Here is a 27,344-nt window from a genome sequence, read left to right on the forward strand (position 1 = left end):
TTGTGCAAAACAAGTTTTTGGACAGTACACCTACAGATTTTGTCCAAACATCACGCAAATTGGTACACAGTCTCTCTAGAGCCATTCAACGAAACGGGTCTTTCAGATTTCTCAGACTCCATCCAGATTGGCTAAGATTGGCTTTCAAAGTTTGCAGGAGTGCTCAGTTTCAAACAAAATGCTGCAAATCATGGACACATCGTGTGATTTCCGTGAAATTGTGCACGCACATTCCCACTAGGCCGAGGAAGAAATCCCACGTGAACATTTTCAACTCAGCCTCATGGTGGCGCTATAACTCGCCAAAAAGTGTTTTACCTCTAACTGCACGGATATGTGGATAACTTTGTATGCCAACTCCCTAGAGGCCAAGGAAAAACCTTTGCCTGGAATTTTTCACATCTGCTCTTTATAGCACCACCAGGAGGCCGACATTATGTAAAACACATTTTCTAATATTACTCCTTCAGATTTTATCCAAATTTCACGCAAATCGGTACACATGCTCTCCATAGTCATGTGATCAAGACGCGTTTGTTTGATTTCTCATAATCCACCTTCATTGACTACGATTGGCTTCTAAACCTTTCAAGAGTAGCCCGCTTTGTACCCGTTTTGTACAAATTGCCACAATTACTCAACGCAGCATCCGATTGCGGTGAAACTGTGCATGCATATTCCCACTAGGCTGAGGAAGAAATGCCACTTGACAGTTTTCAAATCAGCCTCATGGTGGCGCCACACACACACACACACACACACACACACACACACACACACACACACACACACACACACACACACACACACACACACACACACACACACACACACACACACACACACACACACACACACACACACACACACACACACACACACACACACACACAAAACATCCTCCTGGTGGAGACCTGTGCCCAGAAGGGCACTTTTTCTAGTTTCACTTGATTTTCTAGCATAATCGTGAAGCATCCAGGAGGAACCGGAGAATTCTGTTTAAAGTCAAGCTGCAGGGGATTCTGAGGGATTCTGCTGCACTAGCACTAAAAGCAGTCTTACCTAAATCAGTTCTGGCATGAGGCACCCAGAGAACCAGCTAGTAACTGGAGCCACTCAAAAGTTGGCAAGAGTTTAAGGTCATGTTGATGGTAACTTTCTGGCTAGGGCTTGTATGTTACTTTTCAGGAAATGTTAAAAAAGAAGTGTTCAAATGGTTCCAATGTAGTTATTATTTAGTCACAAGCATTTTGTTAATACATTTTATTGGTTCAGTATTTATAAAGTCCACGGACATAACTTTCCAACATTTGCGAGAGTGGCCATTTTTGCTACTTTTTATTTAGCATTTTTGCATGACACTATGCTCACACTTGTATGACAAAGTATGCCATTAATAATAATAATAATAAAATCACACTTGTGTGAAGTGAGGGGCGCTCTTATCATCATACATATCATCATACATCACATTCCGTGCTCAGTCAATCAAATCATCACATTCTGTGCTACAAACACATCCTGTGCTCATACACACAAACACACAAAGCATACAAAAAACATAAAAAGTTGAAATATGGAGATATGAGGTTTCTGCCCGACAGCAATGATATCTAGTTATCAGTGATTATTGTGTCTCTCATACAGAGAGGATCGACCGACCTTATCAGACAGCAGGCATCAGCAAGCAAGCTTGGCCTCGGGCCAATTTTCTTGTTTCCTAAGCCATTAGATGGTGGATCAGAACACCATCTGTGACTATGGACCTGGATCATGCCACAAACCACCTCATTAAACAATAATAATAACTATTGCTATAAAAGTTAATAAAAGAGGTGTGTGGTATAACTACTCACTAACTACAGTACTAAGTAGAATCAAATGTTACAGCCAGGTGCATACAGAAAGGCTTGTATAATAATTTTGTGCATCCTTGAATTTAGTCAATCAAAACATATTTTATCTACAGTCATACTCGAACAAATTCTCTTTCATGTTTCAAGGTCTCTCTTAGAACAGAGAGAATCCATGTATTGTTTAAGGCATTGAAACACAGTTTCTGTTCGTTTTTTTCACATGAGATGTTTTTCATCAAAAAGTTTCATCAAGAAAAGTTGACATTGAAAACATTATTCAGAGAATGTAACGTTGCATTCATTCTATCTGGTTTCATCAATGAGAAGCCTTTGCTGTCCACATCCTATACCTATGTGGGAATGTTAGTCAGATATTCTAAATTATTTACTAACTATAATTTCCTGGGCCAGATTCTATCGATGGCAGGGCCAGTTCTGGCCCACAGGCTGCCTGTTGCCTACCGCTGTCATACAGGATATTATACCCTAGCTGCAGTAATAAACCTCAGGCCAGTGAAGGCAGGTCTAAAATAAATTGCATCGCCATTATCCAGAATCGGTAGGAAGGTTGATTCAACAATCCTCTTCCTATGTGTAATAAAGGATAACTGGCTTTATTTCCATATGAAAAGGCAATCTTTTGTCATACATTGTCAGCAGTGTTCCTGATGTGAACAAAAGCAATGCCAGCACCGGCAGACAGACAAAGAGAGATTGATTGTCCTTTATCAATATGTTAATAAGGTGGTTGTGCTGGATGTTATGACAAAGTTGATGAAAAACATTCTCTCTCACTCTCTCTCTCTCTCTCTGGTTCTTGAACATGGGGGTCTGGGACCGCTAGTGGTACTTGAGTGGGCCACAGGTGGTCCCCAGAAGGGAAAAAAAAGTGCTAAAACATTAACATCAGTTGTGAGGTTGGAGATCTGCTATTTTCAAAAGAATCACGAGAGAAATCTGAATTTAAGGATTTAAAAAAGACATTTTTAACAACACAAAATGTGTTCAAATTCCCGTCCATGCCATTATAATACATATCAGTTTGGGGGTCCTTGTCCCCTCTCATTCTCACCCTGTTTTATGTGAGCCAACTGTTAGCTCTGCATCGGGGGATCAGGGCACGGTGACTAAGGAAGGCACTGTTTCTATTTTCGTATTGTTTATTTTATTGAATAAGTATCCAATTGCAAACAGTACAGCCAGTACAGCCAGAGACTCAGAGGATCAGTGGCCAGATACCTGTCAAACGACTTCTTCGGAGTGAGCGATGCCCACGGGCATAACACCAGAAGGAGATCAACTGACCTCGCTCCCCAAAATTCGGCTCAAACACGGGGGAAAATGCATTCGACTATACCTGCCAAAACCCATTCAAGATCTTCTTGACTCCCTACCCAAACTCTAAAAACTGCTGGCATCAAAATAGAAGTGAGTACAGTTTACAGTTTACTCCTTGCTAGTAGCATCATCTGCCGGCCAGCCCACCCCTCCTTTTAAATATACCTTATTGCGACCGAAGGTCGCAGTTAATATGAAACCTTGCGTTTTTGTCACCTCACTCACAATCCCTGTCACTCACAATCGTCACTCAATCTTCACTCACAATCCTGGGCACAATATATTGTGTCCCCTCAGGCGTCTTACTGGTATATATCTATGTCCCCTCAGGCGTCTTACTGGTATATATCTATGTCCCCTCAGGCGTCTTACTGGTATATATCTATGTCCCCTCAGGCGTCTTACTGGTATATATCTAGTCCCCTCAGGCGTCTTACTGGTATATATCTATGTCCCCTCAGGCGTCTTACTGGTATATATCTTCTATCTTTGATGTCACACCACTTTCCAGGAAGAAGATCCCTCCACCTGCAGCAGCAGGGAGTTACATTATTATTACACTGGGAAAACAATTTACTCATGTGCTTGTGAGAGGTGAGGTTGCATTGTTTAAATGTCGTGCAGGCCCCCGGGCTGCACAGATCTGCCGAGATAGACCATGTTTGTCAGGGTTATATTTCACACATTCTGTACAAGTACATAGCATACATAATATATCGTTGTTGTCTAGAAGAGCATTCATGTGTCTGTCTGTGTGCGTGTCCGTCCGGCTCTCTGTCTGTCTGTCCGGCTCTCTGTCTGTCTGTCTGTCTGTCTGTCTGTCTGTCTGTCTGTGTCAGCGGGGTGCGCACGCTTATCCGACACACCAAAGGTCCGACATGCAGAAATCACCATTCAAGATCTTGAACAACAATATATCGTTGTTGTCTAGAAGAGCATTCATGTGTCTGTCTGTGTGCGTGTCCGTCCGGCTCTCTGTCTGTCTGTCCGGCTCTCTGTCTGTCTGTCTGTCTGTCCGTCTGTCTGTCTGTGTCAGCGGGGTGCGCACGCTTATCCGACACACCACATGTCCGACATTTCAGAAATCACCCGTCGCTCCCGACATGTGTTGGTCCGACATGCGTTGTGGCATGCTGCGGTTAGGGTAAGGTTTGGGGTAGGTTGTCGGTCTAATGACTGTCGGACTGTTAGTATGTCGGCACTGCCTGTACCGGCAGGCCAAGGAAGTAAATTACCAAATATATACAGTATCAATTATCTAAACCAAATACATATATTTTTGGGGCTGTGAACTGAATAGTCATCATTGTCATGAATACGCTGTCCCACTGACCCACCAATCACTCTTGCCCAAACATAGAGTTCAGGGAAGCCATGCCGTTATTAGATTAGATTATTGATTGTTGTTCCTTATTTGTTTTGTTCCTGGTTTGTGTTACATAAGGTTGCACAAGGTCTCACGATGCATTGTGAGCTTGTAGATCGGCTATTTTGGAATGGCCGAAATGTATATAGGACTGAAGTGGTTACTGCATGTTTTGTGATAATAATCCAAATCTAATTTTAGAGAGGGCTCAGAGGGTTCTGATTTCCACCAAACATAGACAGATGCAATTTAACATTTTTCACAGGACTTACTTTACCCCGCTCAGGTTACACAAGATTGATAGGAGCATTTCCCCTTTGTGCCAAAGATGTAAGATAACAGAAGGCTGCCTATTACATATGTTATGGAGCTGCCCACTTCTGATTGATTACTGGAAGTTCATCATGTCTACTGTCTCTGATATCATAGAGGTTGAAATACCACATGATCCAAGAATTTGGTTACTGGGTGACGTTACATTGATCAACACAAATTTTAACAAAGAGTATTTTGTGTTACTCGCAAGTACAGCTGCGAAGAAAATCATCTTGGTTAATTGGAAATCTGAAAACTCACCTTCACAGAGACACTGGCTGAATGAGCTTTCATCATACTGTACTCCTGAAAAGATACTGTACAATGTAAGGAGAAAGCCTGCTACTTTTGAAAAGATGGGTAGGTTCTTTGAGGTTCTACCTTCAATATCTCCTCTGGGTTGATTTTGCTTTAGTTTTATTTATATTGTTATTTTTATTTATTTATCCGAGTTGATGTTGTCAAGTGGTGTTGTGTACAATACAGAGTAATGAGAGCTGTGTAGTTTACCTTTCTGGGGTTGGGGTGGGGGGTGGGTGGGGGGGGTTGTTTTTGCTGTTTTTTGTCTTCTTTTTTTTTTAGTTTGTCTTGTCTTGTTTAAACAAAAAAGAAAATCTTGATTCTGTAATTCATTGTTTTAAATGATGATCTCTGTATTATCATTAAATAAATCTTAAAAAAAAATAAAAAAATCCAAATCTACAAAGTAACTATAGGGAATTTAAGTTTTTAAATAAAGTAACTATAGGGAATTTAAGTTTTTAAATAAATGTAGTGGAGTAAAAGTACAAGTAGAAGTAAAAGTATAGAACATTGGAAATACTCCCTGTAAAGTAAAAGTACCTCAACATTGTTACCACTCATTTTCAACATTGAACTATGTCTAGTAGTTACTTTACACCACTGCACAAGTAGTAGAGCCATTAATGAAAAAAAATATATATAAAAAAATGTAAACTTGCTTGTCGTGGGTGGGCGCATGCCGAAAATGAACACGAACGTGTCTGTTTCGCACGTTGTCGCTCCACTCGTCAGATTGCCTGCGCCTCCCTGCCTGTCCACTCGCCTCTCATTCATTATGTCACATCTGTGTGCAGGGGGGGGAGTCATGTCATACCATCAGTCTCCACAGCCTACAGTGGGTGAGACTATTGACCTTTGTCAAAAATGCCCTTCTCTCTGCCAAAGTACTGTTCTCTCTGTCTGAACTATAGGCACCGACTCTGTGTTTACAGTGGAATCATCTTTTTAAAAGTAGGGCATGTTCCAATGCATTGGCTAGTGGTTAAGATGTATACCAGAACCAAGCATATGCCTACAGGCCAAGGACTGAACAGTGCCAGATCCTTTCTTTCTGAGCCTCACCCCTACTGTCTCTGTCCCAGTTCTGTCCACCAGAGACCTGTGGCCGGCAACCTCTATTTAGCGCCGAGCGGTGACCTGTTTTCAAGTGTGAAGTTGCTCCATAATCTTTGTTAGATGGACAGACTGTTGATAGTTCCCTCTGGTCCTGCCTCTGCTTCACTCCTATTGGTTGGCGCAGTTCTGAATCTGAAGTGACATTGATGAGTGCTGTGTTGAAGTTGAAATGGTTTGTACGTTGTACATAGAGGAGGTTTGTTGAGATGTGCTGTGTGCGATGCAATACGTTGACATTTTAGGCCTGAGGGTGGCTGTAGAGGAAATGTCATGGTGTCACAAGCAGGAAAGTTTCATAGCAATCTGGCCATTATATTTTAAAGGCGTGCGTTGTATTTTATTATCCCCACCAGGCTGGACCGGCTGAAGGCGAGGGATTATGTTTTCATTCCTGTGAGTCCACAGTGTGAAACATTGAATGCACACTTGCAGTATAGGCTAATATTTCAAATGGGCTGCATGGTGGTACAACAGATCGCAACACAGCCCCTGGGTAGGCAACCGGGCCTGGCGGGGATCTCCAGAGAGTAATTTACTAGGTTTTTTTTTTTATGGTTTTTTTTGGGGCTTTCGCCTTTATTTTGTATATTTTATGGAGGGACAGACAGTAGGCTGACAGGAAATGGGGAGAGAGATGGGGGGGAAGACATGCAGTAAAGGCCGTCGGGATCGGGAGTCGAACCCGCGGCACACTGCCAGACTGGATTGCCAGCCAAGGTGCCTGGACCACTGAGCCATGGCCCAGGCCTAATTTACTAGTTTTAAATCAAATACAATGAGCTCAACTCGTGTTTATCTTTAAGGTAGCATACATGATATATAGTATTATATATGAAAAAGAAAGACTAAAACAGCACTACAAATAGACTTTTAATTGCCACATGGACGTTTTGAGGCAAGCCACTCTTCTTCAGTGTAACCAATAGCCACAGGCAACGCCATGGGGAAGCCGTTTAGTCCAGGGGGTCTAAACGTGTGGGGTGTAGGGGGTGCAGACTAGTGCAAGACCCATCCTGCAACAGAGACGAAGGAAAGAACACTTCATGCCCTTCAGCACCATGGACAGCAACGTTGTCACAAGACTCAACAATACAAGTTGAGGGAGCTGTTTTAAGCTAAGCGATGTATGCTTTACAGGAAATAACGATATATTACTGCCCCCCCCCCCCCTCACCTGCCTCTCTGTCTCTGGTGTAGGCAGCGAAAACCACGCCACATTAAAATCGTTATCTTTGATTGATGAACAAATTTGACACAATGCATTGATAATCAGCCTTAGCAGATTACAGAGCATTTTTATGGCAGAAATGTATTTAGAACTAAGTGCTGGGATGGGGATTTTATGAGAATACGAATGTGTCATTGTGCGCAAATGTTGCAATATATTATCCCATAAAGCCGATAGCTCTCTCAGAGTTATTAGGGGGCCTTGTAATTGAAAGGTTTGAGAACCATTAATATAGATCAGATGCTCATGAGGTGAGACTTCCTCTAGACTCCACTGTCCTGAATGTGTCTGCAACGCAGCAGGGGGAGATGGGCACGGGGACAAGAGAGGGACGGAGCGAGGCTGGAGGGAAGAGATGGGCACGGGGACAAGAGAGGGACGGAGCGAGGCTGGAGGGGAAGAGAGGCAAAGAAAGAAGTGATGAGAAGAAACCCTGTCAGAGGGGAGAAGGAAAGGGTAGGGTGAAAGGGGAGAAAAGAAAGGGGAAAAAAGGAGGGAACAGAAGAGAGGAAACCCACTGAACCGAAGAATTGCTATGCGGCAAGACAAATTGTCAGGAGTGCATTGTTCTCTTCCAATCTCTCTCTCTATATCATATCACACACACACACACACACACACACACACACACACACACACACACACACACACACACACACACACACACACACACACACACACACACACACACACACACACACACACACACACACACACACACACACACACACACACACACACACACACACACACACACACACACACACACACACACACACGGCTCATTAGCAAGTGCTCTGTATGCATGGCAAAAGCGTAATGGCCATCTTGATCTTGCGGCAAGGTGAAAGAGAGGTCATTGTTTTGACTTTGGAAATCAGTTCTACTGGATTATTGTGCAAAACCTCTTGAAACTCTATGTTGTAAACTACCTGCAGTTACATTAGGCCAGCTTCAGTATTAGCTAAATATAAATTAATTAATTATATATTTTGTAAATGCCATTATTAATCAATAATCCAATCTAAGTCCTTTAATATTGAAACAAAGGCATCGTATGAAATCAGTTCTGGCGACTGGAGGGTGTTCCAGGCGAAGTGGGCAGCATTGTATATATACACAGATCAGTCAGCAGCAGAAAAGCTTGTAAGCCTTTTACCTGCTGATTGCAAAGCAAACAGCAGGTCTATGAATAGGTCTGAAACTTGCAACACCGCAAATTGCGAGAGAACAACACCTAGTCGACAATTTGGGTTGCCTAGTCCGCAAATTTCCCGCCACGCTTCGCTTGTTCATCACCTCAGTTGCTCGGCTGGTTTTGGGAGGAAAAAGTTGACTACACTGGCAACCATACTGCCGACTACTTCTGATTGGATGCCTTGTCTCCAGCAACAACCTATGGGGATAACATCCCATAGTCTGCACGCCATGAAGAAGACTCACAACATAACCGCTCCGTCATACTAGCCATGTGGAAATTGACGCCAGCAACCAGGCATAGAAGTGGCAAATAAACCACACGCAGCAATGACACCGGCATCACGACACGCATCTTACACTACCGCGGGGACCCCCCTTATCCGCAGACCCCCACGCAGTATCCCGCGGACCCCCGCGGAGGACGCCGTGGGGGGCCGCGAGTCGCGACAGTCTGCGTGGGGGTCCGCGACACACGGCGGTCCCCGCGGACGTCGGCAAGGAAACAACCAAATGGACCAACAGTCCATTTGTACAGTGTCTTTCGTTTTTTTGGACACGGACTGAGACAACAAGCGCCCACACTGGTTACATTGCTTATCTGTCATGCAAACACTATATCTGTACAGCCTGTTCAACGTCCCCCTTGTGCCATTATCTTCTGCCAGTAAACACAACACAGATAGCACATGGCTAACTTGTTAGCCGTGCCAGCCAGGGAGGAGGATGCATGACAACTGTTTGGTATTGTACAGTCACTACAGTGACAACTATTGAAACTTTATTGGTAACAAACAACACTGCGTGGTCCACCCAGCTCAACCCCTCTGCCCCCATGGAAACGAACAACACTGCGTGGTCCACCCAGCTCAACCCCTCTGCCCCCATTCACTTGACACCTCGGACCCTTTCCCACCGGTTAGTTCCCAATGGGAACCGGTTCAGTTCTTTTTGGTTCTTAATTACTTCATGAGCCAGAGCTCCAAAATTGGAACGTTAATTAGGAAATGAGTGGGCAAAACCATATCTATATTAGATTGGTAACCATGACACTTCCCCAATTGAGTACTTACACGAAGACAATGATTTATTTTATGGAAAATAATCACAAATATGAAAAAACTACTACTGTGGAAGGGTTACCATGTATTAATTTACTTGTATTGATCCTATAAACCATTTAATATAGCTCTAGTTTTCACTCGGAACACAATAGTTCCACCTTAGAGAACTTTGGTTCCTACCTAAACTACCACGCTGAAACTGACACAGAGGCAGTTATAGCGGACCCCCGCAGATAATAACAATCAGCAGGTAATGAATTGATTTAATCAATTCTTGTTTTGTTTTTTTAGATAAAACTAAACCAATATAGGTATGTCTGCATCGCATCCATATACACACAGTATGGCCAATCAGATTTAGCATTAGAATGTAATGAATAATGACAAATTGCAAGACACAATGAATGACACATGTGTCCAACGACCGCAAACATTGGGCAGAACACTCATATACAACAAGTCACCCGTCACCACAGGACAGCAAGATGGCTGTGGACACATTGCTTTTCTTTGGGAGGTTATTACTTGGATTTTTTTGGGTGGTAACTCTCTCACATTGGAAAACAGCACAAGTTTTGTCTGCCAATGGAACCCATTTTGACCTGAGATCAGATTCTAAAAATGTCTTCTACATCCTGACAGTTTTCTGAAAAAGCTATGTTTCTATGTCGATTTTTCAAAAATAGCAGACCTACAAGCTCGTAGCGCGCCACTCGGTGGCGCGCTATGATCTTGTAGATCTGCTATTTTTCAATAGCTAAAGCATAACATAATGCTAACACCAAATGGGGTTCCCGCCCAAAATGGGTTAATACCAACTTTAGTTGCTGCAGGTGGGACTGAACAACATCAAATAGACTGTAGTATGCCAAAGGCCTGTACAACAGATGATCAATAGCAATACGTATTATTGGCAGCATAAAAATGGTACACTTATTACCTTTTCACAAAGGTTGTTCCATCTGGACACATTGCACATGTCTGAGAACACAAGCATGTTGCTTGATTAGACACACCAATGTGGTGGAGCATATTGACCAAGGCGCTGTGGTCAACTGTATTGAACCCTTTCAAAACATCAATAAAGAGTGCAGCACAGGTTATTTCTATTGCCTTGATGTTGCCGTTTGTTATTTTAAGCAACCGTCCCTATTTTGGGCGTCAGCAAAGACTTTCAAACTAAAGTAAGCAGATCTACAAGCTTGTAGATCAGCTATTCATCATATGAGCTTTGATGAAGTATACTGTAGCAGGGGTTAAGTGGTTAACGGCAGCAGTGACAGTGCTGTCTCTGAACCCAGATTGGCTAAAATGGCAGTTGATCGCCGAGAAGCTTTTCAAATGATCTTGCTAAAATATACAGTTTGGAGATTGGCCTGTAATTATTTACATTATGGGTTTCGACCCCCCACCCCCAGACACAACACAATTATGTGTTTCCATTGACACAAATTCCAACCAGGTCATGTGTGTGCGGCCATAGCTAAAACACATTGAACAATGCAAGTCGCATTTTCATTTGAACTCATTCAATTCTGTTCAGTTTATGTGTTTGAGAGGGAGAGGGATCCCCTGGGCCAGCAGGAACAATCTGGGTGAGGAAATGAATCAGACACATCACGGTCACCCCTCCCTCAACACCCGCAGTTGAAGTGCCCTTGAGCAAGGCACCTGACCCCCAAATGCTCATAATAGACAGTGGCTGGGCACTAGGCAGCTCCCAAGTGTCAATGTGTGTAACAGTTTGACTTTGAAGCAGGGCTTTGCTCAAAAGGCCCCGGGGCTCGCTTGAAAAAGAAATCTGAATGTGATTTACCCTGGTTAAATAAAGCACCCAAAACGAAAACTCCCCGTGGAGGCACTTGGGACGGAGTTCACGCTAGCAGCAGGACAGCAGGCACACAAGGGGAGCAGACAGGAGGAGAGAGGAGATGGACCTGTCGGCAACAGGCAGAGCGCCTGGAGGCGGGAGCACAGTAGAGCATCGGGAGGGATCAGGAGGGAGAACATGTAGAGTGTCGGGAGGGATCAGGAGGGAGAACATGTAGAGTGTCGGGAGGGATCAGGAGGGAGAACATGTAGAGCGTCAGGAGGGATCAGGAGGGAGAACATGTAGAGCGTCAGGAGGGATCAGGAGGGAGAACATGTAGAGCGTCAGGAGGGATCAGGAGGGAGAACATGTAGAGCGTCAGGAGGGATCAGGAGGGAGAACATGTAGAGTGTCGGGAGGGAGACCTGTGTTGCCACACAGTGAGCGGATAGAGAAGAGAAGTTGTTTCCCATTCAGAGCTGCAGGAACAACTGAAAATAAGTTCAAAACCACAGAGTGTAAGGGGGTAAAGTAGGCCTAACCATCCAGCTAAGTACACTTGGGGTTGTGGCTTGACATCCTATGTAGGCCTACTTAGCAACTGCTACAGTTTGTCAACCAGGCAGACTAGCAGGTTGATCTACAGTTTGTCAACCAGGCAGACTAGCAGGTTGATCTACAGTTTGTCAACCAGGCAGACTAGCAGGTTGATCAACCAGGCAGACTAGCAGGTTGATCTTCACAGTCAATTCAAAGCGGAGGGACAGTGACGGCATGAGCCGCAGTACACCCGCAGCAGGCGATAGGGTTTCACGCGGCAGGACACTCTTACCTTACCCTGGTTCGTCAGTGGCAATAATAATGTACTAATAAGGATTAGTATATAACTTGTATACGTATACTGTTTCAAGGACAGCATGAATTGTATATCGTTTTGTACTTACAGATCTGATATTCCAAAGTTTCAGAGACCCTGCCATTGCACTTCGGTACCTTCTTGCTCCAAAACTATGGAATGCACTTCCCATTGCAGTCAGAACTGCAGCCTCACTCCCAATCTTCCGCCGTAGTCTGAAAACCCACCTCTTCAGACTCCACCATGGCCCGTAGCACTTGTGTGTAGCCTAGCCCCTTAGATAGCACATTATGTAGACTTAGATAGTATTTTAAACAGACTTATAGCTTGTTATGTAGACAGCTCTAGAATTGCACTTTATGTAGTCATAGCACTTTATAGTACACATGTATAATATATTATATAGTATAGTATGTATAGTTTACATAGATACTCCACTGTTACGTTCTTAGTTTACGCATGATTCATGATAACTACTTTTTATACATGTGATGTATGCCATGCTTTTTGTTATTGCTTAATGTAAGTCGCTCTGGATTAAGAGCGTCTGCTAAATGCCTAAATTGTAAATTGTAAATTGTGAAACATCAGTGAATTGTCACAGACAAAAGGGGGGATTTTCCATATGAAATGCATGGTGCAAATTGACCTCTTTTCACACAAGGCAAATCAGGCAAAACAAAGAGGGGGGGGGGGGGGGGGGGCTTTTCAGGAAAAGATTGGGAAAATTGAAGAGAAGTGTGAACTGTGAAGAGATCAGATGTCGTGTCTGTATATATTTAGACAAAATATCCACTGCCTAATTTGAAATCAATGTATAAATGGTAAATGGTACTAAATGGTGCATTTATATAGCGCCTTAAAAGGCTCTTTACATAGATTGTGCATTACATTCACCCATTCACACACACATTCATACACCGATGGCGGCGGAAACCATGCAAGGCACCAACCAGCACATCAGGAGCAATTAGGGGTTCAGTGTCTTGCTCAAGGACACTTCGACACTTGTTTGTTCCTAATAAAATTTCAGACACTAACTCTGGGGAAGCCCTTGCGGTTACCATCCAGCCACTCTACCCCTGAGCCACCGCCGCCAGTGCCATTTCAGGTTGGCACTGGAAACCAAAAAATACTGGAGACTAGGCTTAAAAGTACACAGGGATGGCAGTGGAAAAATGTCTGTAAAACCCAGCTCCTGTAAGGCGATAAAAAAAGTCTTAATCTGACTGAACTCGGGTCTCTGGCAGCCGTGTGATACGGTGGCTGTATGCAGAGAGGTGGAGACCAGTTTCTTTATGCAATTTTATCTCTGTTCTCCAGGGCATGTCCATCTGACAGACTTCAACATTGCAGCTATTGTCAAGGATGACCTGAAAGCGACCTCTATTGCTGGGACCAAGCCGTATATGGGTAACTACTATTTCTTTATTCACACACACACACACACACACACACACACACACACACACACACACACACACACACACACACACACACACACACACACACACACACACACACACACACACACACACACACACACACACACACACACACACACACACACACACACACACACACACACACACACACACAGTTTAAAAGGAATGGATAGAATTTATCCTCAAAGATCATCATATCAATTTCCAGTTATCTATCTCATGACTTTTCCCACTAAGTGCTCTGGCATCAGATCAATACTGTATGGATTCAGTCCCAAAGTCAGAATATCGAGATATCAGAGAGAGAGAGAGAGAGAGAGAGAGAGAGAGAGAGAAAGAGAGAGATGCGTGTGGTTATCTGTGCGTGCGTGCGTGCGTGCGTGCGTGCGTGCGTGCGTGCGTGCGTGCGTGCGTAAGTAAGTAATCTTTGACCACTAGAAACTAAACATTTCTCACCAGCCACAATAGATAATTTATAGCCTAACTTATTTCCTGCTGCATAGAAAACAGGAAAGGGAACTTTGGAATCCAAAGCTTCCAGAGGCGGATGGTCCCCCTGACACTATTTAAACCATTATTCATGGCAAAGACGCAATTATTTATTACAAAGGCCCTAGGTTGCTTTTAGTTCAATGGAATCTGGAGGATATCCTCTTGAGACAGTCTGATCGCTGCTTCATATTATGAGTGTTCGTGTTGCTGTGCATGCGTGCGTGTGTTTGGTTTGAGTTTTGGGGATGTGTGCGCACTGCGCACGAGTGTCTGTCTTTTTCCTTTGTGTTTGCCTTTCTACTTTGCTGTGGATCATGTGAATGAACGTTTTGCATATCTATATAATAGTGCAGATCATACATACTTAGCATACACCTTCAGAGCAGTTCATAATCATTTGATAGGATGAGATATTTGATATATGCTGATGAAATGTGTATAAAGATGAATACTACAGGTGCACTGACTCACAAAGAGCCCACCTCAATATAGCTGTGCATGCCACCAGCGTCCTTGTTACTGTACATCGACTGTAGGTGATAGCCTACAACCTTGTCAGAGCCAGGGGAGAAACGCACTCATGCGGCTGAGCAGATTTCCTGCCCCAGAGGAATATATTCTCTAATGCAGCAGCCATGCCCGTATAGTAGAATTATCCCTGAGGCTCCATGTGAGAGTTATTCCCATTGACGGGTGATATAGTACAGCAGTTTTACAATTATGCCGGTGATTGTTATTAACCTTTTGAATTTCAAGGACCCTCAGTATGATATGCATGCCATTAGTCCACCGGACCCCAATTTGTATCTCTGGAACCCCAATCTACAGTGTAGATTGGGGTTCCAGAGATACAAATTGGGGATTTTACCGTGTAGATTCTAATCTACGGTAAAATCCTCCAGTTCAACTTCAAATCTACACCCTCAGTGTTTGACTCTTGAGAGTTACAGCCCTGTCACGGTCTATTTGGACCCCTGGTGGTCCCCGGACCCGATGTTGAGAACCAGTGCCATATGGCATTGTGTAAATTGTGGACGGCAATAACACCACTAACATTAGTTAACAGTATTACCGTAATTACAGTGACTGCTGCGTTTTTCAGGCAACACTCTGAACAGAGAACAGCGCGGCTGCCTTCCTGAGCAGTTTGACTTTGTGTAGTCTCAAGGGAGCACCCCATACAGTGTGATCTGTCAGACTACATCAATCTACCACCAGCTCTAGCTATACCGTGGACGTCAGGGATAGCTACTGTAGGTTAACAAAGTGACCACTGCCCTGCAAAAATAACAGGGGTTGAAGTAAATAAAATAAAAACTCAAGACAAGGGCATTGCAGTCGTTCGATTACATATAAATTACGATTAACTACTCGAGCATGACCAGTTTGTGAGTGCTGAATCATGCAGATGCAGATGAGTATAAATGTATATAGTGTATGACCTGGCAGAGGTCCATAGTTAATGACCAGCTATCATCTTAGACTCTTTAGAATCTTAGGGCAGTATTTATAGTATTTATTAAAAAAAAGCTATATTAATTGCAGGTTCACATACAACTCTTTCACTCACAATATAATCTATTATAGACGAGCACTGACATATTCTGACAAAGTCTGACAAAACATTCAATCAGGCCTTTGAAGGCAAAAAAGGGAACCTTGAGGAGTACGCTCAAAACCAAGTCGGCATTAAGTCTGCTACACCTGTAGTATTCTTATATGGTTGATTTGACCCATGATATATTTTTCCTTCTACTTTTCCTTCTAATTATGCAAGAGGGTAATTAGTTGTTAAATAGCCATGATGTTATTACTGTATGTCTATTGTGTATTGTAGTTTTGCAATTTTACAATATTATTTCCTAAAGTCTTCATGCCATTGTATAATATATACCAGTGGTCCATCCATTGTATACTGATGGTTTGAAAGGTATATTTACCTAGGATAGACAAGATCAAAAACGCAGCGTCATCAACCGTATCCTCTCTGGAAGGTTATTTTGAGGCAATGAGAAATTAGGCTATTAGTACACTGAGGATAGCCACAGGTTGACACATTTGTACTCTGTTCAACCTCCCATGAAAACTATTTATAAGCCTCTCTAGCCTTCCTAGCATCAAAGACCAGAAATATCCTGAATTGGGTCTTTGTGACCAAAACACTGATGTGGTTTATTCCACTTGATGCAGAGGTGATTCAGAGTGAGCGGGAATTTATTACTTCTTTGATGTTCGGATCTCCTCTCTCTCTCTCTCTCTCTCTCTCTCTCTCTCTCTCTCTGCACTCCAAAGCAGATTGGAGTGCATGTTGTTCTCCACTCCTCTTTGGCTTTCCTGTCATCATTTTGATAGTGAACATTGACAGCAGAACCGTGGCCGCGTTCAGAATACTGGGAACGTGGGTCTCGCATAACAGAAGGAAGTGATGGATGCTCTGGGCCAAGAGTCTGTGATCTAGACGGTGGAGGTGTGAGTGCATGCCCCCCACTTGGCTACTGACATATGCTACCGCAGTCATGTTGTCACAGTGAACCAGCCCCTGTGGGGAGGGAATACACTGTCTGAGACATCCAGAATGGTTAAGAGCTCCAGATAATTGTTTTGAGCTGACACAGCTGAGTCATACCCCGTCCCTCTCCGTGTGACCCCCCACCCGGTTGAGGAATGGGTCTGTTATTGTTACAACTGTGACGCTTGTTCAGTGCAGACAACCCGGGTGCTCTTGGTTAGAGTTGTCAGTGTTTCTCAACGTTGGGGATCAGAGTTACAGACCTGTAAAGGTCCATTTAGACCCCTGGTGGTCCCCAGACCCAACATTTGACAGTGCAATAGGTACAATGCCAGGTTAAGGTAGCCTGAGCCCTGATATCAAACTGAAGTGAAGTCCACTCAGTGGAATGGAGTGAGTCTATGGTGTAGGGGCCAGGTAAGGACTAAAGACTTTTTAGACGTGTCTTTTTAAGAGGTTTAATGTTATATATGTCCTGATACATTAAAGGCTATTTAATAATATTGTGTTCGTCTGGTGTGTGCTTTGAGTTAGCCTAAGGGCTTCCTTTTCATCCATTAATGTCAAGTGCTTTAAATGGCCTAGATGACTGGAAAGGCACTATATGTAAATGCAGTCCATTTACAATTTCTTTGCCACAGACGTGGAGGCTGAGAAATTGCCCCAGGGCTTGTTCTGGGGTTGCCCTGTTGCTTGGAGTCTTGGCTCGAGCATCTCTTCCTCCAGTATGGGGGAAGTGGCGAGTTGGCGGTTGGCAGTTAGCCCAACTCAGAGTAGCGGTGTCCAATAGCGGGCAGGACTCAGGAGGCCATAGCCAAGACAAAAATAGACTCACCATCTCCGGTTTACTTCTCGTATCTGCGTGAACTAAGTATAGGCGGACACCTTTTGGGAGACCGGAAGCAGGTTGGAGTCTATTCATTCCAATTGAAGAGTGAATGTGAACACAGTTGCTGAACCATTCTTTAGCCCCATGGTCACTGAACTAAATATTGGACCCAATTGTCACAAGCCACATAATATTTCCAAGATGTTCATACTGAAATGGAGACGAATCAGGAGAAAATGTAGTTTATTATTGACCTTTCTCTGTCCCAGCAACACACTCTTGCGATATCTAGCACCAGTAATAGTAAACATAGGTCGTTTGCGAGATTTGCCGCCAGACGCCAGCGCCTTTAGGAGACCTTTGGTAGGATTTGTGTACCATGTCGCCTCTAGTGGCTCCAATCGAGATGTTGTATCCATAATTAACCCATTTTGACCTGAGATCAGATTCTAAAAATGTCTTCTACATGCTGACAGTTTTTCGTTCTTCAAAAATAGCAGACCTACAAGCTCGTAGCGCGCCACTCGGTGGCGCGCTATGAGCTTGTAGATCTGCTATTTTTCAATAGCTAAAGCATAACATAATGCTAACACCAAAAGGGGTTCCCGCCCAAAATGGGTTTTAACCATCTTTGGCCGTAGTGCCGCTGTCCTTTTTGTCGGAGAACTCAAAGTCATTGCCGTTGCTAACAACCTCTCAGCTAACTGTACGTCGCCTGAGGCCGTCATCACAGTTCTCTGGAGCCCAAAAGAGATATTAGATGTTTGCCAGGGACCCAAACTAGTGAAAATAGCCAATATACAAGCAGAAACATGCTCAGGAGGCCAGTGAATCTTCACTGAATGTTATAATGTCATGCCCAGAATAGGGTTGCCAGGGTTCATGTGGTTAAGTTACATTCTTCTACCATTTGAAAAAGGTTTTTTCAAATACTGTTGTTAACATCAGTGGCAGTTGTGTCTTCCAGACTGTTGATTTAAAAAGGTTTCAAGCTAATTTTGGACCAAAGCCATGTATTAGGTGTGTTTTCCTGTTCCATCAGCCCCAGAGCTGTTCCAACCGTTCGAGGGGTCTCATCCTGGCTATTCCTTCGCTGTGGACTGGTGGTCCCTGGGAATCACTGCCTACGAGCTGCTCAGGGGACAGGTACCACACTCATACACACTATATACTGCACGCACGCACGCGCGCGCAACACACTCTTGCAGGCACGTGCGCACATTTTAAGGAACATCTTAAGAGCAGAGCCATTAACGCCAAGCTTAACTGTATTCCATGTGTTGCAATAAATGGTTAAATCTACTTTGACGACTTGAGTGTTCCTGACCTCACACTATATACTGTACCACGCACGCACGCACACACGCTCGCACGCAACACACTCTTGCACGCACGCAGCCACACACGCTCTTGCAGGCATGCGCGCACGCACATTTTAGGGAACATCTTAAGAGCAGAGCCATTAACGCCAAGTTTAACTGTATTCCATGTGTTGCAATAAATGGTTAAATCTACTTGTGTTCCTGACCTCACAATGTCCATTTCTCAAATTCTACTGTACTTGTGAGGACCTTTGGCACGCACGCACACACATCTCATGTCACCTCAGCTCAGCATGGCTTCACTGCTTTGAATAATACATCCTACATCTTCAACTGTCTCTTCGAATAGCCCCATATGTACAAAAACAGGCACTCCTCAGCCTCAGATCTGTGGTTTAAAAAGATTAAAACAAAAATTATATTCCTTTGCCTTCACAATCCTATTAATGTTTCATGTCTTCTGGCCTTAAAGGACAACTTTTTTTTTTTTTTTCAACCAAGGTTCATGTTTTAGGTTGTTATAAGCGAAAGTAAAAGATGAGTGTTAATGTTCTTTCATTTGCTGCTTTCTTTCGTTTTAGCGATTTTTGCTATTTTTGACAGGGGGGTGGGGGCATTCGAACATGGGGCTAAAATATATTTTACAAAACTTTATAGCGATTTATTTTTGTATTATTTACTATAGTTCTACTAGACCCCATAAAATTACATCTGGCCACAACAGATAGATAGATAGATAGATAGATAGATAGATAGATAGATAGATAGATAGATAGATAGATAGATAGATAGATAGATAGATAGATAGATAGATAGATAGATAGATTTGGAGTTTTGGAGACATTGAGCTGGAGCCTCCCCCCCCCCCCCCTTGATGCACCCGACGATGGCGGTGTCGTCTGAGAATTTCCGCAGGTGGCACATCTCTGTGCAGTGTCTAAACTCTGCTGTGTAAAGGGTGAAGAGAAGGGGGGCCAGCACAGTCCCCTGGGGGACTCCTGTGCTGCAGGTCACGGTGTGAAGGGGGAGGTGACAAACTGACATATTGAGCGTATGACACACAGCGTGGCATCCACCTATAGTAGCCTACCCCCACGCAAAGATAAACATTTTAGTCATGTTTAATCACAGTCAGAAATTGTTGTAGAATTATTAAGTTAGATGATGACTTTTTTGCATAGCATACCTTGCAAACCTCTGAGTGAGTCATGTTTAATCACGGTCAGAAATTGTTGTAGAATTATTAAGTTACCTTGCTAAAAACCACAGGGGGGTCCAGGGGGGAAAATCAAAAACATCGGAGTTGGAACCTGAGACCTTGACCAGCCCATTTACCTGCTGAGAGCTGTTGGACAGGCTGTGGACAGCCTCTGCCCCCGCCGGCGGGGGCAATGGGGCCCAAGAGGTTAACTGAGGGTGTAAACATGGACCATTTTTACATTATCATGGTTAAATTAACCCATTGATGCCTGAGCTCGAGTTCAGACATTCAACCAATGTCTTCTAAATCCTAACAGTGTTCTGAAAAACATACAGTATGTTGCTATATCAGTGGTTCTCAAACTTTTTCATGTAAAGGACCGAAAAAAATATATATTAAAAGATTTTCACAAATGTTCACAGTTTTTCAAAAATAACAGAGCTACAAGCTCATCGCACGGCACGAAGGGACGCACTATGAACTTGTATATCTGCTATTTTTGAATAGCCAAAGAAATCTAATGACACAGATGCTTTCCCGGTGTTAATGGGCTAACACTCTTTGCTGTGTATAATTGGCGTATTAAATTGGTCACATTCCTATACATCACGTATGTAAACAGCCCTAAGGTAATCAGTCACAAGGAATTACACTTTCAATCAATCACTGTCAGTATCCTGTATCCTGTATGTGTGCTCGCCTCGCACCCAATCAGAAGCTGAAAACTGAATAATTTCTTCTCTCATTTCCAGATTGTGCATATCCAAAATACATGAACCGTGACATCTATTTAGATTCCAGAACACACTATGCCTGTGTCCCCCCCCATGCTAGAAGCAAACGGGCAATGCTGTGGCTAAGCGTTTGTTTTATTGAATCCCCCACTCGCCTCCACCATGGCGGTTGCTAATCTTCCTGGGGTGGGGTCCACAGACTCCACACACAGCAACATAAACACTATATTAGAGACGTAAGATATATAAAACTGGTCTTGCAGGATTCATGCAAGAAGGGAAGAGGAAGGGGATAAATAAGTTGAGAGACCGTCTGCCGAGAACAAACTTTAATATAGACAGTCAATCAAATAAACTCCTCTGTCCAAAACACAACATGGCTATGAATTCAACTCCTTCGTAATCTCTCCTCTCCTCTCCTCTCCTCTCCTCTCCTCTCCTCTCCTCTCCTCTCCTCTCCTCTCCTCTCCTCTCCAGCGTCCATTTGTGATGAGGTCCAGTTCTCCAGCTAATGAGATCCTTCAGACCTTCCACAAGGTCCACCCCTGCTTTCCCACATGCTGGTCTCCAGAGATCAAGTCTCTTCTCAGAAAGGTGAGCAAGTGTAGGAACCTGACTCATATCAGTTGCTATGGAAAAGGTGGGCGCCTCCCATTAATCATGTTGTGTTGAAGTGTCGAGCCAGAATGCCACTCAATGAGAATGAACTTAGTCATCTAGTGCAAAAAGGTTTTTCATCTTTCATCTCATGATGAGTCATTTATGTTCAACCAATGAAACATGGGGAGCAGCTTACACCATGACAATGGTTCAACCAATGAAACATGGGGAGCAGCTTACACCATGACAATGGGACAGTAGACTCTTTTACTGTCTGTATACTGTACAGCAGGGGTGCCCACACATTTATGACGTGAGATCAGAGATCTACTTTCAAAATGACGAGCTCAACAATATCTACCCACTGAAAAAATAATTGTACCATTGCTGAAAATAGTTTAAATATATAATGTACCTGGGGGGGTTTTGGAATAGGGAGGGGGGTGAAATTATGACAGGCAGTTTCTGCTGTCAAAATATGACCCCCCAGTATTTAACTTAAAGCCCAATGCATTCTCAATGGCAATATACTTTGGCATGCTACTAGTCCTACATACTTACACATAGAAACCCCATTCAAACCTATTTAGGTTCATCTTACGGTGGACATGTTGAAAAGGAATCTTTGAAATGTTTCATAGTGTTAGAAATATACTGCTTTCAAATTTGAGAAATTTACAATGGGGCTCAATGGCAGATATTGGCACGTCAAAAAAGCACTTTCACCTAGAAACTACATTCACACATTTTATAATTCAGCTTACTGTGGAGACACATGCTGGAACTTTTTACTTTGAAATTATTTGTAGTTTCTGAGTTATTTAACTTAAACGCCCAATACATTATCAATGGCAATAGCACAAACTTTGGCATGCATGCTACTAGTCCTACACACTTACACCTAGAAACCCCATTCAAACCTATTTAGGTTAATCTTACGGTGGACATGTTTGCCTGAAAAGGAATCTTTGAAATGTTTCATAGTTTTAGAAATATAGTGCTTTCAAATTTGAGACATTTATAATGGGGCTTTCACCTAGAAACTGCATTCACACATTTTATAATTCAGCTTACTGTGGAGACACATGCTGGAACTTTTTACTTCCATGTTATTTAACTTAAACGCCCAATGCATTCTCAATGGCAATAGCACAAACTTTGGCATGCTACTAGTCCTACAATGTGGGACTAGTAGCATGCCAAAGTTTGTGCTATTGCAGTCTGTACAGTGTACAGACTGCTTTCTCATACTGCTGTGACCAAAGTTTACATGAAACATGAAACTACAATTTACGATGTGCAATGTAGCTGTTTAGTAAATTCAACATTGGACTAAGTGGCATGGCAAGAACCCTAGTCAAGAACATGACATAATTAAGTACTACAGAGTAACTAGAACACCAGGTAAACATCAAACCCATCTATCTGTCTAAACAATAATTTTATGCTAAGTATAGCCACCATACTTGCATAGTATTACTAGCATAGCTATCATCAAAAATAGGCAACAAGAAGTGATACAAGAAATGAGAAGTTCCAGGAGTGAGGAGTCTGAACTTCGAAGATGTGCAGAGTTGGGTGTAGGGATGCTAATTGGTGCCATGCCCTTGACCGCCTTGTCTGTGTTTTGAATTGGAAGCAGGCAGCAAGTGGAAGCTGGTGAATGCAGAAGGGGGCAGCAGCTATGTGAAAAATGTAGGGAGGTTGAAGGCCAGGCATGCTGCAGCATTCTGTATCAGCTGTAGGGGGTTGAGAGAGTTGCATTGCATTATAGGAAGGTGATAGGCTCTCTAGGCTCTATGCACATCAGCCATATTGGAAAGAAATTGGGCCTCTTAGGTCTGGGCTACACCGTGACCTATATGGATCTTTTGCAAAACGCAATTTTTTTTGTGCGTTTGGGCCTTTCAGCCACTTGCAAACAGCGTTTTCAGCCACTCAAACAGAGGTTTTTGGAAACGGATAAATAAGTGAAGATTTTCCAAAATATCCGGATCAGTGGATCTGTGTAGTCATGCGAAACGGAGCTTTTGAGAAACGATGACATCACCGCTCATTAGCGCATATCATTTTTACTATAATTAGGTGAGAAATTAAGCTTGCGCCTGCATGGAAACTACACGGATATCTATCCGATTGTTCATGTTTTTATATCACCGTTAACAACTTTAAAACGTATGTTGCATCAACTGCAGTACGTCACCAGCGAGCAAAGGCTCTGCTCTGGTCTGCTGCATCCAATAGGCCTAATAAATAATATCGGCCATTTGTATTGGTGCCGAGTGCGAAGCTTAATTGAACAATAGGTTAATTGCGGACTGTGTTCAATGTGTTTCTGCGTTTGTGCGTGGACACAGATATCTCTGTCATATGGGCAGGGATATTTCTTAAAACGGAGGATGAAAATATCAGTTTCGCAAAAGATCCATATAGGTATAGCCCAGGCCTGAGTCTTCTTACTTCCTTAACAGGTGTTATCATTTATCAATGATACTAATTAAGGCTCTGTTCCATATAGGGTATCCTTGGAAACCCAGGTGTTTTACTTTTAGTGTAGCACAGTGGTTCTCAATCTTTTAATTTCAAGGACCCGCATAACTCTGAGAGTGTACACATCACATGGAACCAAATGGACTCTTATGCGCTTTACATAGATTTCACACACACATTCATACACCGATTGCGGCGGAAGCCATGCAAGGTACCAACCAGCACATCGGGAGCAATTTGGGGTTCAGTGTCTTGCCCAAGGACACTTCGACATGTAGACAGGAGGAGCCGGGATTCGAACCTCCGACCCATGGATCATTGGACGACCTGCTCTACCTCTTGAGCCACAGTCACCCCTGTGTGTACACTCTCAGAGTCACACCCGTAAGGGGGAATTTCAGGAACCCCCTCAAGGAACCATGAGGGTCCCTGGACCCAACTTTGAGACCCACTGGTGTAGCAGAGCTAGTGTTTCCAGTGAGCATCAACTTTGAGACCCACGGGTGTTTCCAGTGAGCCAACCATAGAGTTATAATATAATGAATTATGTAGGAGGACAGATTGCCCAGCTGCCAGCCGGCACCAACCCAATGTTAGTGCCCAAATGCTGAAGTGCTAATGAACGAGCGCTCTGTGTCACAACCCAGCCATTCTGGGGGGGCCTATGGAGCCAGCCAACATGCACAATATCAGCACCCTAACTCTGTTTGACCAGAATGGAACAGAGCATCACGAGTATCATTGATAACACATGTGAAGGAAGTAAGAAAGAGGCCCATTTTCTTTCCAATATGGCTGCTGTGCATACTGCCCTACAAAGCCAGCAAGAGTGCATTAACCACGAAAGGAAAAAAAAATCACTGATAAATGGGTTTAAAGGTGTTTTATCTGGCCAGCCAAATTAGACTAGACAACATAAATACAAATACAACAAATCAAAGCAAAACATTAAACAAAACAACGTAACCTGCGTATATCCCTTACTGACTGTCCTCAGGTCCCAGGCTTTCTCCAATTTAAATAGGTCTTTTTCAAATAAACGGTTAATAAGTCATCACTTATCATATAAGTGATATTACACTAATTGTACCGTATATTTGTTCTTGCAGGTAATTGTTTACACCCCCAAATCATGAAGGCTAATTTGACCTTTGGGATACACATATAAGTCGGTGTGTCCAAAAATGTAGTTACTGCACTTTGGCTTTGTAGGGCAGCATTGTGCAGTGCAACGCCACAGCAAAGACGAAGAGTTCTTCTTATAGGCCTAATTGCCAGGGGGGCAAAGTTTTTTATCGTTTTTTTTTCTTTGGGTACTTTTATTTACAGTTTGGTAATAAACACAGTAGACGTGGTACGATTTCAATTCACAACGAACAAATGATTCACTCATGACTTGTTTCAGCATCTTGTTTCAACATTTCAGCACCATAACAGTACTAATGGCTGATCAACAGTAAAGTAAAGAATTAATGAATGTCTATTGTAGCGTAGTTGTGGCGGTCGCATATTCATGCACCATTCATTGCATGAGGATCGAAGGTGTTTCTCAACGCCCACCCCCCACCACCACCACCACCACCCCCGGACAGTTAGGACAAAAGAGGACTTACTTCCCACATACATGACGTCACTGCGCTACAGGATCGATGCTCATTAATGTGTGCCTTACAGTACAGCTGGATGTCCAGGACCCTCGTCAATAAAGTGTTCAATCAATCGAAACCCCTCCCAGGCATTTAGCACAGGAGTTGTCGATGAAACATTCTGCAGGGACGGGACAGGGGACTTGAGAGTTGAGAGAAGAGGAGAAGCTTAAAGCTTAAAGTTGCGTCTCTTGGCTCTGCACTGGCAGCGATCCACTGCAGTGTCTGTTGCATTGCTTCGTGCTCACAGAACACATGTCCCTCATTGGCATTCCAGTGGCGTGCATGAGAGAAGAAAAGTGTGTGTGTGTGTGTGTGTGTGTGTGTGTGTGTGTGTGTGTGTGTGTGTGTGTGTGTGTGTGTGTGTGTGTGTGTGTGTGTGTGTGTGTGTGTGTGTCAGAGTTGTCAACATTAGTGTGTGTGTGTGGAGGGGGGCAAACAGAGGGAAAGTGTAAGCGGGGTGGGGGGGGGTATATGCTTCGTATCTCTCCCTTTTCCATTCTCTCTAAATGCACAACTCGCCCACCTCTCCGCTCAACCTCAGTTTGCTCCCATGAATTCATTCTCCTTGACTACTCTTTGTGTGTTTATATGGCCGTCCCTCCCACTCATCAACGTGCCGTCTGTCATCCTTTCTTCCCCAAGCCGTTTCACTGCTGCCTCTCATCCTCCTGTCCTTTCCTCCTCTCCTCTCCTCTCCTCTCCTCTCCTCTCCTCTCCTCTCCTCTCCTCTCCTCTCCTCTCCTCCTCTCCTCACTCCTCGTTTCACTGCTGCTTCTCATCCTCCTGTCCTTTCCTCCTCTCCTCTCCTCCTCTCCTCTCCTCACTCCTCGTTTCACTGCTGCTTCTCATCCTCCTCTCCTCTCCTCTCCTCTCCTCTCCTCTCCTCTCCTCTCCTCTCCTCTCCTCTCCTCTCCTCTCCTCTCCTCTCCTCGCGCGCCACTCGGTGGCGCGCTATGAGCTTGTAGATCTGCTATTTTTCAATAGCTAAATTATAACATAATGTTTAAAACACCAAAAGGGGTTCCCGCCCAAAATGGGTTAACTGTCCTTTTGCGCAGATCACGCAAACCTCAGCAAAAAGAAAAGGACAATATCGATGGCCTCCAACTGTATAGGTTCTATTGGGCAATATTTTACAGGACAATTTACAGTTGATTTAAAAATTGGTTTAGTTTCATGCGTTATATATTATGAAACCTCTGTCTCCTTACATACCCCTGAGAAATGTATACAAAGAAATGTGAAAAATCCTTTCCTTGATCCAGATTACAGGACCATTCTTCTTTTGCTGGTAGACCATGTTGTATTTAATTTCTTCCTTTATGTGTACAGCATGTTGTAACTGTAATGGAAAAATTCCACACAAATCAAGTTTGGAGTATTCATTATTAAATTACATTTTGGGCTCAGGCTCTGCAGGAACAGTACTTCACTCATGCCATATATTTTGGCTAAAAAGTATGGCATGATGGATGAGGAGATGCCATATGGGTTGTACGACGTTCTGGTTATTCATCCTGGAATGTTGAGGAGACAAGAGAAAGGAGCAACAGCTCACCAAATAAGATAAGCGTCCATTGAAAGTGTGGAGGGGTCTCCCTCTCTCTGATTGGCACAAACAACA

The 27,344-nt window shown here is 43.5% G+C and overlaps 1 protein-coding gene across 1 annotated transcript in view; it reads left to right on the forward strand.

Annotated features, from left to right (window-relative positions):
• stk32a (serine/threonine kinase 32A) overlaps window positions 1–27,344 on the forward strand; it is a gene marked incomplete at its 3' end in the record, with an annotated part of 110,879 nt that overhangs the window by 52,360 nt on the left and 31,175 nt on the right. The window contains exons 4-6 of the mRNA XM_079508717.1: window positions 13,773–13,862; window positions 18,767–18,870; window positions 21,459–21,575. Coding sequence (XP_079364843.1) covers window positions 13,773–13,862; window positions 18,767–18,870; window positions 21,459–21,575 — 311 coding nt within the window. The remainder of the gene's footprint in view (window positions 1–13,772; window positions 13,863–18,766; window positions 18,871–21,458; window positions 21,576–27,344) is intronic.

This window comes from Electrona antarctica (assembly GCF_951216825.1).
Source record: "Electrona antarctica genome assembly, chromosome: 8".
In the NCBI taxonomy this organism is placed as follows: Eukaryota; Metazoa; Chordata; class Actinopteri; order Myctophiformes; family Myctophidae; genus Electrona; species Electrona antarctica.